At 52.0% G+C, this 15,786-nt stretch overlaps 1 protein-coding gene across 2 annotated transcripts in view; it reads left to right on the forward strand.

Annotated features, from left to right (window-relative positions):
* Positions 1–206: 206 nt before the first annotated feature.
* LOC101587776 (beta-galactosidase-1-like protein 2) overlaps positions 207–15,786 on the forward strand; it is a 30,324-nt gene continuing 14,744 nt past the window's right edge. Inside the window, exons 1-7 of one of the 2 annotated variants that reach the window (XM_023703829.1) lie at positions 2,211–2,269; positions 9,095–9,211; positions 9,374–9,571; positions 11,244–11,312; positions 11,936–12,031; positions 13,580–13,688; positions 15,671–15,763. In XM_023703829.1, the coding sequence (XP_023559597.1) occupies positions 9,108–9,211; positions 9,374–9,571; positions 11,244–11,312; positions 11,936–12,031; positions 13,580–13,688; positions 15,671–15,763 (669 nt within the window). In that variant the 5' untranslated portion in view covers positions 2,211–2,269; positions 9,095–9,107. Of the gene's footprint in view, positions 338–2,210; positions 2,270–9,094; positions 9,212–9,373; positions 9,572–11,243; positions 11,313–11,935; positions 12,032–13,579; positions 13,689–15,670; positions 15,764–15,786 lie in introns of those variants that run through there. The other variant, XM_023703830.1, reaches the window with a different exon arrangement.

Here is a 15,786-nt window from a genome sequence, read left to right on the forward strand (position 1 = left end):
CCTCCCCCACGCCCCGCCTCTCCCCGCCCCTCCCCACACCTCTCTCGGCCCCGCCTCCCCTCCGCGCGCGCCTACAACCCTCTCCCGAGGCATAGGGGACAGGTCGCAGGCTGCAGCCAATGGGTGCCCGTGGGCCGGGCCGGCCGAGGCCCGTTGCCTAGGCTACCCACGCGCCGTCCCGCCCCCGCTCTGGCTGCAGGAGCTGGCGAGCGCTGGAGTGCAGCTCTGCACCTGAGCGCAGCCGAGGCGGGATGAGCACCTGGAGCCTCCGGCGGAGGCCGGGCCGCACACTAGGACTCCTGCTGCTGGTCCTCCTGAGCTTCCTGGTGCTCCGCAGGTGAGACAAAGCTGCCCAGCACCTGAGGGACCCTGCACGCCCCAGCCCGGCACACTTCAGGCTCTCGCCCAGTGCAAGCTGCGCCCCTCTACTTTGCAGGGCAAAGAGCCCAGCTCTTTTTTCTTGGAGCTCTCCAACACCGGAGTCCCTCGGCGCTTGCCGATGTGCCTGGAGATCCGGCCTGGGTGACACCGGCCGCTGCCCTGAGTCCCCAGGCGTCTGTGCGTTGACTTCAGCTCCTTGGCCCTTGTGATGTGGGGCTCCCAGTGCTCTGGGAAGGCCCTGTCGGAAGTTCCCCATACCCGCCTCCCTTCCAGTTACCTCTCAAACCCCCACTTTCTCTCCCAACCAGCTGGGGTCTCTGCTCTTCGGAGGGCAGTACCCCAGCGCCGGCTGCTGCGATCTAGCGGCACTGTGCCGACCTACGTGCATCACTCCAGTGCTGATAAATAAGGAGCCTCTCCTTCTTCAGTGGTTACTAGCTCACTCCGCTCTCCCATTCACAAATTCTGTTTCTGCCAAATGGTAGGGTGCAGGGATAGAGCGATTTACCCACCACTTGAACAAGTCAAAATTTCCGGGTACTGTGCCCCAGAGGTTTTCTAAACCGGATCTATTTATAGGAGCTTGCAGCCCTCACCGTCTTTTAGGCCGATGCTTGGTACTTTCCATATTCAAAACCTCCCAGGTTTCTGGGAAGCAGACCAGCAGCAAGGAGCGTTTGGCAGTGGACCCTGTTGAGGAGGCGAGGCTGGGCCACTGGAACCAGTGACAAGAGCACACCCCGCAGCAGCTTTTCTGTCTTGCTTCTTCACTCCTCCAAACTCCTTAGGACACAGGGACATTTCTGATGGAAATAAAGGTTTTTGAGGCCATAAGAGCACATTTGGAAACTTGTTACACTTAACACCTTTTCATGATTTACAATCTTGTTTGCTTCTGAGAAGGCCAGGATGACATAAACATTGTTTGGGAAAAGAAAGGTTCTTTTCTCACCCTGGGGCCCAGAAAGCTTGGGAAGCATTTCATTTCTCCAGGTGTTAGAAGACTTTTCATGTCCTTGCTGCAGGCTGTAACATACCCCCCCCCCATTGTCTGTGCTCCGAGGCTGACGCAACTCCCTGAAGAGTCTCAGGGCAGAGGCAGCAGGGTGTCCAGGAGCTGGGGCTCCAGGGAGCTGCAGGTAACCTGCTGTGTGCCTGTTGTTGATCAGGAGGCTGTCTTGGGCCTCCCACGCAGGTCGCTTTGAGGGCTATGATATGACATAAGCCAGGAAACACACCTGAATAGGCCCCAGGAAGAGGTGTGGGCAGGAGCCTGCATGCTGTCTAACAAGACTGAAATGGGCTGTGAGCACCTGACAGCTATGAGGAAGCCTGACCTGTTGCACGTGACTTAAACATGTCCCCACCTGGGTGAGGTGGCCACCCTAGGAGTCAGGCTGGGGCCTCGTGTGTGGCCTGGGATGGCAACAGAGAATACATAGCTGTGACTCAGGCCTGGGAAGTAGGTTTGGTGTGTCCAGTCAAGCTGCAGGTGCTGCCACCCATTCTTCCTCAGTGGATGAAGCAGGCCAGAGGAGCGCTGGACCAAGTTTGGGCCACCCTGAAGGATCCTTTAGCATGTGGATCTTTTCAACTGTGTCTCTGCCGGGATGCTTTCTGCCCAGTTCCTTCGGTCTGACTTGAGCTGGACACTAGTTGTGAGTTACTCAAATAGCCCTGGAGCTGGGAGGAAGTCATAGAGTCTTTCCTTTTCCTGCCACATCTCAGCTGTGACTGGGTCGTGAACTGAGTCATAGTAGGGCTGCGTCGCACTGCCCTTGGGGAATGTCTGTGTGGCTAGTGGAAGGCAGGCCGCACCGAGCGAGCTCACAGTGCTGCTCAGCCCGGCCGTCGTCAGGATCTGCCTTCTCCTGGACTCCCGAAGGAGGTATTTGGAGGGAGCTGGGAGGCTGTCGCATCTCTTTCATCCGGACTTTTCTTTGGGTTAACTCATGGTCAGTCAGAACAATTTGGTGACATTATATCCAGGAAATAATAGGCCCGGGGGGTTTGGGGGAGAATTTATTCCCACCTTAGGTTTTTAAGCTTGAACACTGGTCTTCCTGCAATGCCACCTTTATCGAAATATACCTGTCATATCATTGTACACAGTCTTACCATATAGTTTGGTAACTTTTGATACTTAACATGTAAAGTTTAATAAGCTGCGATCCGACCACCACAATTAAGGGAGTGAGAACATCTATTCGCCCTCAACTTCTTTCCCCCTCTGCCACTCTGGCCTCCTACTCACCCCTGCTCCCCACCCTCCGGCAGCTGCTTTCTGCCACCATGTGTCGGTTTGCATTCTCAAGAGCTTTACAGAAATGCGACCTAAAGTGTGTACTCTCTGTTCTGCTGCTGCTGTTTGGCTTCCTTCACTTAGCACATCGCTTTGAGAGGCGCGTGTCAGCCTGCTTTTGAGCGGGGGGGGGGGGGCTTTCCTTGTCTTTCTCCTTCTGTTTCACGAACATGTGAACGCCTGCTTGATACGATCAAGAAATGGCTTCCAGTGTGCTTGTTTTCCTTAATATAAATGCATCACTGAGCAGTAATTCAGTCGGCTCTGCATCTTGCATAGCTGAGATTTTAGCTGGCAAAAGTGGAGAGAGAGGAAAGCCTCCGATAGGCAGCCAGCACCCTGCTCCTCAGAGACAGGTTCATTTTTCTGCGCACTCCATATCGCTCACTGCTTCCACAATGCCATTGTCTGGAACCATGACCCAGAGCTCCTTGTAGAAAAGGGGAGAACCCATCGGACTCCTCCCTGGCGAGGGTGGGGAGGCGGGCGCTGCAAGCCATCTTCTTTGATCCAAATCATAGGCTGCCTTCCGTGTTGTTTGGGCAAATTGTGCCTTCTGCCTGAGTTTCAGCGAGGTGTCAATTTTATGAGCTTTACCTGCTCCACGTCTCTACACTGCGTGAGGACTGAGTCAGTCCCTGTAATATGCAGCTTCTTCAAATGCTGGCCCTTTCATCTTCTGCTGGTGATGGCTGCAGAGTCTGCAGTGGCTCTTTCAGCAGCTCATCACCTGTCAGATGGTGACCCGGGAGAGTGGCCTGGACAGAAGCTCCTAGTGTGGCAGAGGTGAGATGTCTGAACCGCCATGTGTAGGGGAGACAGCACTAGGATTCTTACAGGATCATGGAAGCCATCTATCCAGAGAGACTAGGACTGTCTTGAAAGCTTACGTTAGAGGTGTATTTGTGACTTAAAGGTCTTGGCTCCCAAGAAGGCTGAAGTCAAAAGCTGCAGAGTCCTGGCAGAGGAAACAGCAGCAAGATGGCCCAAGCGCTGTCCCCACCCTAGGTCGAGGAAGTGGCAAATGGAATGAAAGCACTCAGTCTTTGCTGAAATGACTCAGAGTCCCATTGTATCACCTCACATGCTGCTCTGTAGAGGAATTTAGGAGATGCTGGCTTTGGCAAGCAGTTTTCAGAATAGTGCCTGAAAGGTGCCCTGGCGTCCTGGCAGTGCCTTCTGCCCTCCTTTGTCACCAGCTGCAGACAGAGCTGTAGCAGAGCTCTCTCACTGAAGGGCCTTTGCGCCTTCCTTTCCATGCAGCTCTAGCATTTGTTTAAAGCACTTGCCCAGAATATTGAGGACAATATTGAAAAAGAGTTCTCCCTGCACAAGATTTCTCTGGGGATCGAAGGGGCAGGCATTTCTTGAGGCTCTGGGAAGGATGCAGCCAGCCCTGGGCTGATATCTGCATTGGAGGCTCTTTGTTGGTTCTTTTCTTAAAATGTATTTGGTACAGGGTCTCACTACGCAGCTCGGACTTACAGCGATCATGCTGTGTTCAGCCTTCCCAGTGCTGGGATTACAGGCATGTGTCACCATGCCCGGACTGGGTGGCCAACTCAGTGCACCCAGGGGTGGGGCCAGTGTGGATGGGGTACAAGGTATCAAACCTGGTTCTTCGTTGGTTCTGCTTCAGGACTCTGTTATTCAGCAGAGTAGCAAGGTTGTGTCTTTCAGAGCAAATGGTATTGTTCTTAGAAATGTAACTTGTGAGTAGGTAATAAATGAATTTGGTGACTAATGAAAGACAAAGAGGATCTAGTGGAAAAAACCTCCCACTCCTGGCTCTGGGTACGCCAGCTCCAAGAGGTGATTGCTGATAGCTGTACCTCCTGTCCCACTTGCCCATTAGATACATAATTTATTGAAACTGTCATCTACTGCAGAGAATTTTCTGCTTGCGCTCTTTCAGCTACTAAAGTAAACAAAGTTGGGAGGAGTATTTGTTGTACCTATTTCTGTAAGCAGGACTGCTGACTGTAGCATGCATTCACTTTCAATCTTGATAGACCTTTCCAACAGTGCGCATCCCCCTTGTGTTGGGCCAGTGTAAGGGAGATTCTGAGCTCGGCTCTATAGGCTAAGGAAAGAAATTCTGTTGATTTGTATGTGGAAGGCGATGTACATTCCTTGGGACCTCTGTGAACTAACTTGTCTCTTATTTAAGCGTTAATAGGTAAGACCCATGTGAAGCCCCCCAAACCCTGCGCTGGGGATTGAGTCTGGCCTTCTGTGTGGAGTTACATTTTTGGCCCTTTAAAATGTTTTTATTTTGAGATGGTCTTGCCAAGTTATTAAGTTGCCTGAGCGAGGCTCAAAGTTGTGCCTCAGCCCTGAAAACTGCTGGGGTTACAGTTATGGGCCACTGTGCCCAGGTCAGTGGGCACACTAATCTGAAAATAGATTTTTTAAAAAATATGCTGCCTCCTGTGTTTTCCTAAATCATGAAGTCATTCCACTTGGACTTTCATAACATCTCCAAGATAGAAGCTTGTTACTGAGAGTAAAGCCCCTTTGAGGTGTCTAACAGCTTTCCACTTCTGTCTAGGCTGTCGTACAATCATTTTCTATTTATGAGTTTAGAAGTGGAATATTTCCCCGTAAGAAGATGCAGCACCACAGGATATAAGGGCAGTGATCATTATTGCTGGAATTACTGATGAGGTATGGCAGACTACACCAAAGGCAGCACACCTAGGGATGTCTTCATGAGAGTGACTCTAGATGCAGAATTCTGCTTAGTACCCCAGGGATTCTGATTCAGTTATTGACTCTCACGAAGTCTAATTTCTCTGGCAGTCTCGCTCTCCAAATTGTAGGATTGGAGTATTTCAGTCTCAGCAGACTCTCACCGTTCTTTGCACGCTTGGTGGTGTAATTTTTTAAAAAATGTATTTGATACAGGGTCTCACTGCGCAGCTTGGATTTGTAGTGATCCTCCTGTTTTCAGCCTCCCCAGCACTGGGATTCCAAGTGTGCACCACAGTGCCCAGACTTGGTGGCTGGCTCAGCATGCCTGGGGGTGGGGGTGGGGCAGAGCAGCCAGGATCCAACCCGGTCTCTGTGCTTGCCTAAGCAGGTGCTTAGTCTACTGAGCTATCTCTCCAGCCCTTGGCGGTATAGTTGGAAGGTTGAGGAAGCAACAATTCGCTCTAGGCCCAGGCTGTGCCCTTAATCTCTCTGCTTCAAAATATTCCCCTTGGCCCAATCTTTGGGCCCTGTACTGCAGCTGCAGGGAGGCGGAACTCAGTCTTCATGTCTGGCCTGGCTTCAGAGGCCAGCCCTGTTCTCACTGGGAGGACAGAGCATGGCCCATGCGGTACCCAGGCCTGGGGCACAGGGCAGGGTGGCAGCCCATGGCCTTGTAGTCTAGTGTTTTCCAGGGGTGAGAAGTCACTTCCCTGAAATGAAGCCAGGATGAAACCGAAGAGTGTAGTAGCTAAACTCCTGCTCTGAGGAAAGCAGGCACCCCTGGCTCCATCCAAGAAACTGTCACTCGGCCTAAACTGCTCCCTGAAGCAAAGCTGCTGAAGCGCCAGGTTTCTTGGGGCTTGCTTAGCTCTTGTGGCCCGAGAGTGACCTACAAGCAGAGCTCCTCCGACCCTTGCACTGGCTGAATAGAACCATCCCATCGGTATTTCCATATTATTACTGAGTTAATTGCCAGGAAATGATGGGGTTATACTTGATGGTGATTGTTAGTATTAATGATCATGATTAACATTTAATAACTATTGGCATTGTGCCTTGACCTTTGATACGTGCAGCGCTACCTAGCATCGTCCCCTCCTCCAGGGAGGGTCCTCAAGAAATCCAATGTGTATTGTGCTCGCTTTGTTACTGATTTCGTTCCTTTTATTACATTATTGCCAGTTTTGCCTAATAACTTACCAGAAAATTTCCAGGAAGGTAACAGTTGAATTTTCTAGAATTTGAAATGAGCTTACAGCTAGCTTTGTATGTTTGTGTTACTTCCTGCCTCTTGAAATGAAACGAGAAGGAATTTTCTTTACATCTAGAAAATGGTAGGATATAGACACCAGAAAAGAGACGCTTCACCCAAAGGGACAACATTCACACAGATTGAAGGAGAAGGTAGAGAGACACTTCTGAAGCTGCGACTGTGGGGACCTGATTAAAGTGTAAGTTTAGATTTAGCAGGTTTCAGATAAGGCTGAGCTCCTGCTGTCTAAAAGCAGAGGATCCAGGCGCTCTGCAGCCTGCTCTCAGTGCCTGGACAAGGTGGCCCTCACTGACCACGAGTGCTGACACGCTGTTCCTAGCAGGGGCTGCGTTGGCACAAGGGTTGTGGAGCTTCCTGCCACCTCTACGCCAGCCTTGTGGGAGAGGGAAGGGAGGCACTCAGCTCTCAGTGGAAGTTGTGATGAGGGACGTGCACTTCGTCCCAGAACTGGAGATTGTGCTGTTTTGGGTTCTGACCAGAGAATCAAGGCGACCACCATGTGGAGTGATTACCAAAGGTATTAATGTTATCTAAAAATAATGAGATTGCATGTATGAGTATTTTTACCATCAGCCCATTTTTAAGAAAATAGTCTGTCCATCCAGTTCCTGTTTGCACCAACCTGGGACAGGCAAGTAGGCATGGGGTGGCTTGGGGGTCCTTCAGGCAGGCAGGGCTGGGCAGGAGAGCAAGGTGTGCTCTTTGGAACCGGTGTGGGGGAACCATGGGAGGTGTGACAGATTTCAGACAAAGCGAGAGTGGTTGGGAGCTTGCTGGTCAGAGGCAGAACAGGGAGTTACAGGAAGGCCCCAATGGGCCCAGTGCGGGCTGTGGGGCCTTGTTTGAGTCATATGGGGCTTCGTCTGCCAGACAAAAGCTGGCAAAGCTTCCTGAAAATGGCCAGATGGCAGACGTTTTCATCTTTGTGGGTCAGTCAGTCTCTATTGCAGTTACTTCCTTGCCCCAGCAGCCACCCAGCGGTGGTGGGCGTGGCACTGGGCCAATGAAACTATTTATGAACACAGAAATGTGAAGTTCACATTGTTTTTATATATCCCACAATATTATTTTCAGCCACTTACAAAAGTGAAAACAATTCTCAGCTGGCAGGGCTCACAGAAACAGGGCAGGTGGGGCTTGGAGAAGGGCTGGAGTTGGCTGACCCTGGCCAAGGAGCAGGGTATCATAGGAAAATAGGATCTCAGTGGATAGGGTCCATTATTGTAAAAGTTTAGAAATTATACAAAGATAGCCTGTTACAAAGTCTATCACATAAAATATTACGTGCTAAAGTAAGGAAAACGGAGAGGCTGGGTTACTCCTTATTAGGGACATAAACCCACTGCGGCTGTCCACGCTCACCTAAACTTGTTTCTGATAGTGATAAACCCCTTCACTGTGCATAGCAGAGTAGCCAGCCTTTCGGCCTGTTCTGCGGAGGTTGTTAATCCTGGGACTGGTAACCCCAGAGATTCCTGCCCAGATTCTACTTCCAGATATTGTGTTTGTCTTCACTCCCCAGAGGTACTTTTTGGAAGAATTGAATCCAAAAATGTCACTTGCAAGTCACTTGGAACATAAAACTTTTGCTTCTAGGGAAAGGAAAAAGTGCTTAGGTCCCAGCCGTGCACAAATGACTGAGCAGGAGCATAGCTCTGAGGCTGCAGGGTGTTTCAAGGTTGGGGGCTGTGAGAAGCAGGAAGGGGCAGGTAAAGGAGGATTCCCTGGGCCCGTGAGTGGCCTCGGGAAATTTCCCAGTGTTGGTACTGCCTGGCAGCCGCACCCTCTCAGCCTGCTGCGCCTCTGGCTGTGGCTGTCAAGGCTCTCCAGGGAGGGCCTGAGGAGCTTCTTCTGTTGGGGATCCCTGCCGTGCACATGCCCTGTAGCATCGAACTATAAGGAAAAGGGCAGGAGGAAAGTTCCACCCAAACGAGCTCCAGCTCACCCTCTCCCATGTTCTTGTTCTCCACCCCCCACTTCCCCAAAGCACATTGCTGGAAATTTCCAGCCCTGAAGCTGCTCCTGTCAGCTCTCCCTTGTGGCCCTCCAGTGCTTAGGTGGAGAGGAAAGTGAGAATTCTAGGGTCCCAAAGTCACTCAGAGCGGCTCCCTGGGGCCAGCCTTGGAGATCCCAAGATGCGCTTATTCCTGGAGTGTGTCACACTGGGTCATCCTTAGTGGATGCTTGATCTTCAGAAGTAATTAAGACCTGGAAATTTTGTTAATGAATTGATGCTGTTTAACTTAGGTGGTCTTTCCAGGTACCTGCATCTCAAACTGGATAGCTGTGACCAGGAGGGGGCTCAGAGGTACTGTTTCTAGTAGCTGCTGCTTTAATGTTTAGAACAGCTGGCCAAGGTAGAAGCCTGTGAGCTGCTCAAGTGCCTCCTCTAGACAGCATCCTCTTCCTGGGTAGCGCTAACCCCACCTCATCCTCTCTTTTAGCACGTGTGTCTTCATGTTGAGCCTTGTGTTTGTCTTGTTCCTGACCGCGTCAGCTTGCCCTTCCCCTGCAGCCCGGTCCAGCTCTGTGAGCGATGCTGAAGGAAGACTCCTTCCAAGGTTTGGCTAAGTCAGATGGGGGAGCTTGGCTGGCCACCCCGGCACAGGCCCTCTTCGGAGAGGAAGGCAGAGGGCCTGTGAAGGAGGTGAGGAAGCCAGTCGCCTCTCCCTGCTCACAGCTTCAGGGGCTCTCAGGCTCCAAGAGGACCTTTGTCTTTCCAGGCTGGACTGGAGCACCCTGATCCCACCCTGGCTTCGACATCGGCGGCTGGGGCTGCAGGCCAAGGGCCAGGACTTTGTGCTGGAGGACACCACCTTCCGGATCTTCGGAGGCTCCATACACTATTTCCGTGTGCCCAGGGCATACTGGAGGGACCGCTTGCTCAAGATGAAAGCCTGTGGCTTGAATACCCTCACCACGTGAGTACCATGCCCATCCCCTGCTGCCAAGCCTGAGTACCAAAGTAGGGGCTCCGGGTATCTGCAGGAGGAAAAAGAAAGACAAAAGGATGAGCTAGCCCAAGGCTCTGCTTAGGTCTGCAGGGTAAGAGTCTCTCCCTCCTCCTCCTTCCAGAATAGCCTGTGGATGGGCACGAGAAGGTCTCGAGCTGATATAAGGTCTAGATCAGTGGCAAGCCTGTGCGTGCATGCTGCAGCATGCTGTCTTTTATTACTGAAAGCTCTAAAAGGCTCGCCATCACTGTTCTAGAGCAGCCAGGATAGCAGTGCTTGCGAAGAATACAGGGAGAGAAGTTAGTGGAGATGCGGAAGGAAACTCAGAAGCTATAAATGTCTGTTTATTTATGTATTTACTGTTGCAGTTTGCACACAGAAATTTATTTTGTCACCCTACTTGGGGGGAGGCTAGAAGTCCAGGCTGAAGGTGGCAACCTGTTTCCTTGGTCCTGGGCTTTCCTGCTTTTCCTATCATTGCCTGGCCTTCCTCTGCGGGCACGCATGCCACTGCTTCCACCTGGTCTTGGGAGATGGCTCCTCAGCCAAGGTTCTGAAGCAGACGATGGCGTCTTCTTCGGGGCTGCCGGCTGAGCTGCTGTCTGGCTGCAGACTCTGCGCTTCTCAGCGGACGGCCCCTTGTGCTGAGGCTCCTGCAGCCGTGGTGTGTCCATCAGCCCGTGGCTGTGGCACTCGGTGAAGTGGTGAAGATGCAAATCATTTAAAAAGTAGTTTTACTTATTTATAATCTCAATCTTTTCTTGAATTGTTAAAATCAAAATTGCCAAACCATATCTAACTGTGACTCTATCCATAAAGTGGGTTATCAGGCTAGATTACTTGGTTTTCAGGCAAAAATATGTAATGCTAGAGCAAGGAGATGGATTTCCTGGGCTGGCTTATGAGCTGGCTTTGAAGGCGATTCCTGAGGGCTAAGAAAGTTCTAAGCAACGTCAGCATTGGTATCGCTGAAGGACTGCGGGTAGGTTCAAAAAGGATTCCTCTGGCTTCAGCAGCGCTGCAGGGCTGCATTTTGCCTCAGCAAAGCGAGACAGTCTATATTTGCCTCTCTGTGGGACCTTGGGGGAGTTGGGAGCCACAAAGCCTCGCGTCCCTTCACCTGCGCATGTGCTCTGCAGGGGGGCTCAGCAGGCGGTCGGCTACAGACCCCCCCTTGAGTCCATGTTTTTTAGCAGCTTCCCATGCATCCTCACCTTCTCTTTCAAGTTCCATTTTGCTTCAAGCTTTGGACATCTGGATACTTGGGTAAAAGTAGTATTGAAACCGAGGTTCTTCCTGCCCTGCTTCTCTTGCTCTGTTATTTCTTCCCCTGAAGAGAGGCAAGAGGGCAACCTCACTGGTGGTTGTCAAGTCTGACCTTTCATGCCGTGGCTAATGCTTCACCCACATCAGGGTGGCCTTCGTCTCTTTGAGGGGGCGAGGTGCTGTTCTGCTGGGGCTTGCACCTGGTTCTCAGCAATTCTCGGACCTTCCCGATCTGTCCTTGGTTCCAGCCTGGAAGCCATTAGGAAGTGCCCCTGAAGCCATCACACTGTGCTTCAGAGCTGAAAAAAAGGGCACCTGAGAAGTGAGGCGGCGGACGACAAGCTCTTGTCTCTGCTTATCTTTTCTGCTGCAGCTATGTCCCGTGGAACCTCCATGAGCCAGAAAGAGGCAAATTCGACTTCTCCGGGAACCTCGACCTGGAGTACGTGGTGTGGCTGCTCTGTGACCTGGTCTGGGGAGAATGGCAGGGAGGTGGCTGCTGGGGTGGATTCAGGACCCCTGAAGATGTCTCATTGCTGCTTTGGGGCCCTGGGCCTGGGGCCTGGTCCTCAGGACACTGTGAGGGGCTCTGTGCCCAGGGTTCAGATGTCCCCCCAGCAGGGGTCCATCACCCTGGGCCAGGCCTGCAGCCAGAGGGTCCCCCCCACATCCTGCAATGGGATCCAGTTACCTAGTTACTGGCCTTATAAAACCTTGATGGATCAATGTATATGGTGAACATCAAGGAACACAGGCTGTCCTCAGGGCTAGCAAGGCTGCTGTTAGGGTCCAGGTCATGCTAGGATGCCCTGTACCTTGTCTGAAGCCCGCCTCCACCACAGGGGCCATGTGAATGGGTCTGATGCTGGGAGCCAGTACAAATCCAGGGTGGCAGGACTCCTTGCTCTGCTGAGGTGGGATTGACCCTCCCTCATGCCAGCCTCCCTGGTTGTAAGAGAAAGGGGACAAGGAGTGGGCAGCTGATCCTGTCAGGTATCCAGGCTCCCTCCCCAAGTGGCCTACCTGTGGACAGCCACAAGATGCCTGACTTTGTTTCCCTCCCAGGGCCTTTGTCCTGTTGGCTGCAGAGATCGGGCTGTGGGTGATTCTGCGCCCAGGCCCCTACATCTGTGCTGAGATCGACCTTGGGGGCCTGCCCAGGTGAGCCAGCCCATGAGGGCTTCCAGGGCAGCTGGATGTATCTAGATTCCAGTGCAAATACTCACCGATGTCGATTCAGTTCACTTTTAAAAGTACAGTTTCCATCTTTGTGCTCAATTTCCTTTTTAGAATGTGTGGCACCCCAAGAACCCTGAGCTCTGTTGTAGTTACTGCCCTTGCAAAACCTGGGGGGATCCACATGCGTGGCGAGCAGCAGGGGGCAGCAGGGAGGGGCTACCTTGGGGCAGTTCATGCTCTGGGCCAGCTGTGGAGCTGGGACTTGCCTTGTCTCTTTCTTGGAGACATTACTGATCAGTGTTCTCACACCCAGCATTTGGATAAAGTACAGCAGAAGCTACTAGTCTACTAGTCTGCGTTAGTGTCCGTTCTCTCTGTGCTCTCTGCTGAGCTCAGTATTTTGTGGCTGGAGGAGAGATCTGGACAGGCATTGAACTGTATCCACTCATCTGCTTATCTGCGTGGCCAGTGAGACAACAGTCTTGTAATGTGTCAGTTTTCCCAGCCTCAACCTGCACTTAGACCTAGAGGAGGGAAGGCCCGGCCTCTCTGGGCACCGTCTCTCCACAGCATGAGCAGCACGCCTGGCTTGTTCCCACTGTAACCTGCCCTTCCCTCAGAGGCTCAGCTCGGCCTCCACCTCTGCACCAGCCAGGATCACTTCTCTGGCACCGTGCCCTGGGCAAGGCTGTGAACACAGCTGGAGCTGTGCCCTCACTCCCTGAGGATTAGAGATCTAGGTGCATGGTCAGCGATTCCTGTGGGCTTAGCCAGAGTAGGGCACAGAGGGCAGCAGGGTTTAACAGTGTCAACCAAGATGCTAGGGAGCTCTGCCTCAGACCCCTACCCTGAAGGACACCTGCCTTTGCATGAGCGGGTCCCTGAGTCCCCTGTGTGAGAGAGGAACCAGGCGCGGGGGGGGGGGGCACTGAATGTGGGACTCAGGCTTGGAGACCCCCACCTCTTCTCTACTGTTCGTCAGCACTGGTCGGTGCTTGTCCAGCTCTGCTGGGGCCAGAGAAGCCTCAGATCCGCGTGTTAAGAGAACACGCTTCCTCGGGATTGTGCCCGAGAAGGACGCGCTCGGACTCCAGCCTTCGAGCTCGGCCTTGGGGCTGCGCTCCTCCAGAGTTTGTGCTTGCTGCAGAGGGACCGGGAAGTGTACATACGTGATGCCTTCCTGCCGAGTGCGGAGTCCTTCAGGGCCGTGTGGCTCCTGCGAACGCATCGGTCCCTCACTGTGCTCAGCCACTCACAGTCTGTGTTCCGCTCACTTTCCTGAGTGACCCGGAAGGTAGCATCTGTGTCCTCCAGGCCCAGGGACTCTGAACCCTGCTGGCTTTGCCCTTCTGCTAGAGCACTGGAGCGCAGACGCTGAAGGTGGAGCCCTGCGTTCTCTGCGCAGCCTCCTGAGGAGCAGCTGGGGGGGGGGGGCTGCCTGCGCTTCAGACTTCCTCCTGGGAGCTCTGAAGTCGCCTGCTTCCAGATCCCAATGCCGGTGCCCTCCCCGCCCCGCCCTTTGCCTCCAAGCTGGCTGCTCCAAGATCCTGGCATGAAGCTGAGAACAACTTACCAGGGCTTCACGGAGGCTGTGGACCTTTACTTTGATCACCTGATGTCCCGTGTGGTGCCACTCCAGGTAAGAGCACAACGCTCTCAGGTCTTTCCCTGTCCTTCTTTGGGCGTAGGACATCCTGGGTGAATTCCCAGATCAGAGGACCTGCAGTTCAACCCAAGAGCGCAACAGACTTAACCAGTGTCTCAGTTGGTGTCGGAAAGGTAGACAGGCGTGAGGACTTCCGTGTCTTTGTGCAATGCCGAGCCATGACTGCCGAGTGGACGGGGTGACTGGCAACTGAAAGCCCTCACCCGTCAGCCTCCGTGGCGCTGCGGCTCCAGGCTGCGTGTGGGCCAGGCCCTGGTTGGTTAGACTTCTTGCAGTTGTGGAGTTCCAGTTGATGACTTCGCAGGGTGCTTACCTCCGGGCCCAGAATGTGTGAGTGTCATCGGTGCTGCACGGTACCGCTTGCTACTCAAAACAAATATGTTAAAAATGACTCTTTAGGGAGAAAGTATCTAAATATTTTATGTGGTAATTGGAGGCAATAAAAATCAAGAATGGGAATAATTAACGCAGTTACTGATGTAAAACTATGAAGAGTGACACTGAGAGATTAATATATCAATAAAAAATTAGTGCATCAATAAAAATTGCTCTTGAGTTAATAGTTTGCAATGTTCAGAGCACACGTAAATCAAAGAGAACTGCCAGATTAAACGAAGGTTTTCCAGTTAAATTTGAATTTCACATACGCCAGGAATAACTTTTAAAGTAAAGATATACCCTAGATGTTGCATTAGCCATATTTACATTTTAAAAAAGTATTCATTGTTTATAGAAAAATCATTGTAAATTCAGATGTAACTGGGGGGCCTGTAGTTTTGTTTTCTAAAAGTGGCAGCTCTACTAGTGAAATAAACCAGAATCTTGGAAGTTATTGGCCTAGATTTGCAGGGAAACTAGTGGCGCTGTCTCCACAGGTGAAGAGGTAGAGTGAGGTGGAGGCGGCATGGGCACAGGAGGGCAGGTCGGGACTACCGAGCTCAGAGGCACTCTTGGGCATGGAAATGGCACCGAGAGCTTCTTTTCTGAGAGCCATTATTTTATTTTTACTATGAAAATACACGTAACACAACATTGTCCACCTTAGTGCATATGAGTATTTATTTATTTTTTATGTATTTAGTACAGGGTCTGCAGGGTCTCTCACTATGTAGGTCAGACTCATAGTGACCCTCCTGTTGTCAGCTTCCCAAAAGCTAGGATTACAGGTGTGTGCCACCACGCCCAGTCTCAGTCATCCTCTCAGCATGCCCCGGGGGTGGGGCCACATGGCAAGAATCTAACCTGGCCACTGCGCTCTGCCTAAGCAGGTGCTTTAGTCCACTGAGCTATCTGGCCCGCCTATTTTTATTCATTTATTTATTAGGTATTTAGGACAGGGTCGACAGAGTGTGATCTAGTAGTGAGACCTGAGCACCTTGTAGACCCTTCCCTAAAATTAAAAAAAAATGTACTGTGGTAAAATAGCTAGAATCGGTCATCTTGGGCTCTGGGACCATTCTGAAGTCATGCCTTGCCAGGACAGAGGGTCTGATTTCAGGCAGTGACTGAGTGACCAGTGGGCAGGAAGCCCCCACAGCCCAGCTCAGTGCCTTCCATCCCAGCAGAGGGGCCTGCGACTTGGCAGCTTCTTCCAGCGGCATTGGGCTGCACTGAGGAGGGGACGGGGCAGCTGAAGGCACCGGACGCTCCCCTCTCACATGTAGCTCTTTCTTGGTTGTGTCATCACTTGTTTGCTTAGCTCTTTGACAGGTTTCCAGAGATCCTATGACATTACGTCATCAGTTTATAGTTGTTTATCTGGCATTTCTATAGGAGAACAGAGCCTGGTGCTTCCTGTCCCACTGCCTTAATGATAACACTCTTAAACAGCAGGCCTTTGGAGACTTCCGTTTTTCAAATGGGGGATGTTGCTAGTAATTGGAGACAGGCGTGATGGATTTGGACAACATGGTTCCCAGGACTTCAGCCTCTGAACGTTCATCTCTTCTCCCTAGTACAAGCGCGGCGGGCCCATTATTGCTGTGCAGGTGGAGAATGAATACGGTTCCTACAACAGAGACCCCGCTTACATGCCTTATGTCAAGAAGGTAAGTCAGCCTGCTTGGTTCTC

This window comes from Octodon degus, unplaced genomic scaffold, assembly GCF_000260255.1.
Source record: "Octodon degus isolate 3935 unplaced genomic scaffold, OctDeg1.0 scaffold00182, whole genome shotgun sequence".
Classification (NCBI taxonomy): domain Eukaryota; kingdom Metazoa; phylum Chordata; class Mammalia; order Rodentia; family Octodontidae; genus Octodon; species Octodon degus.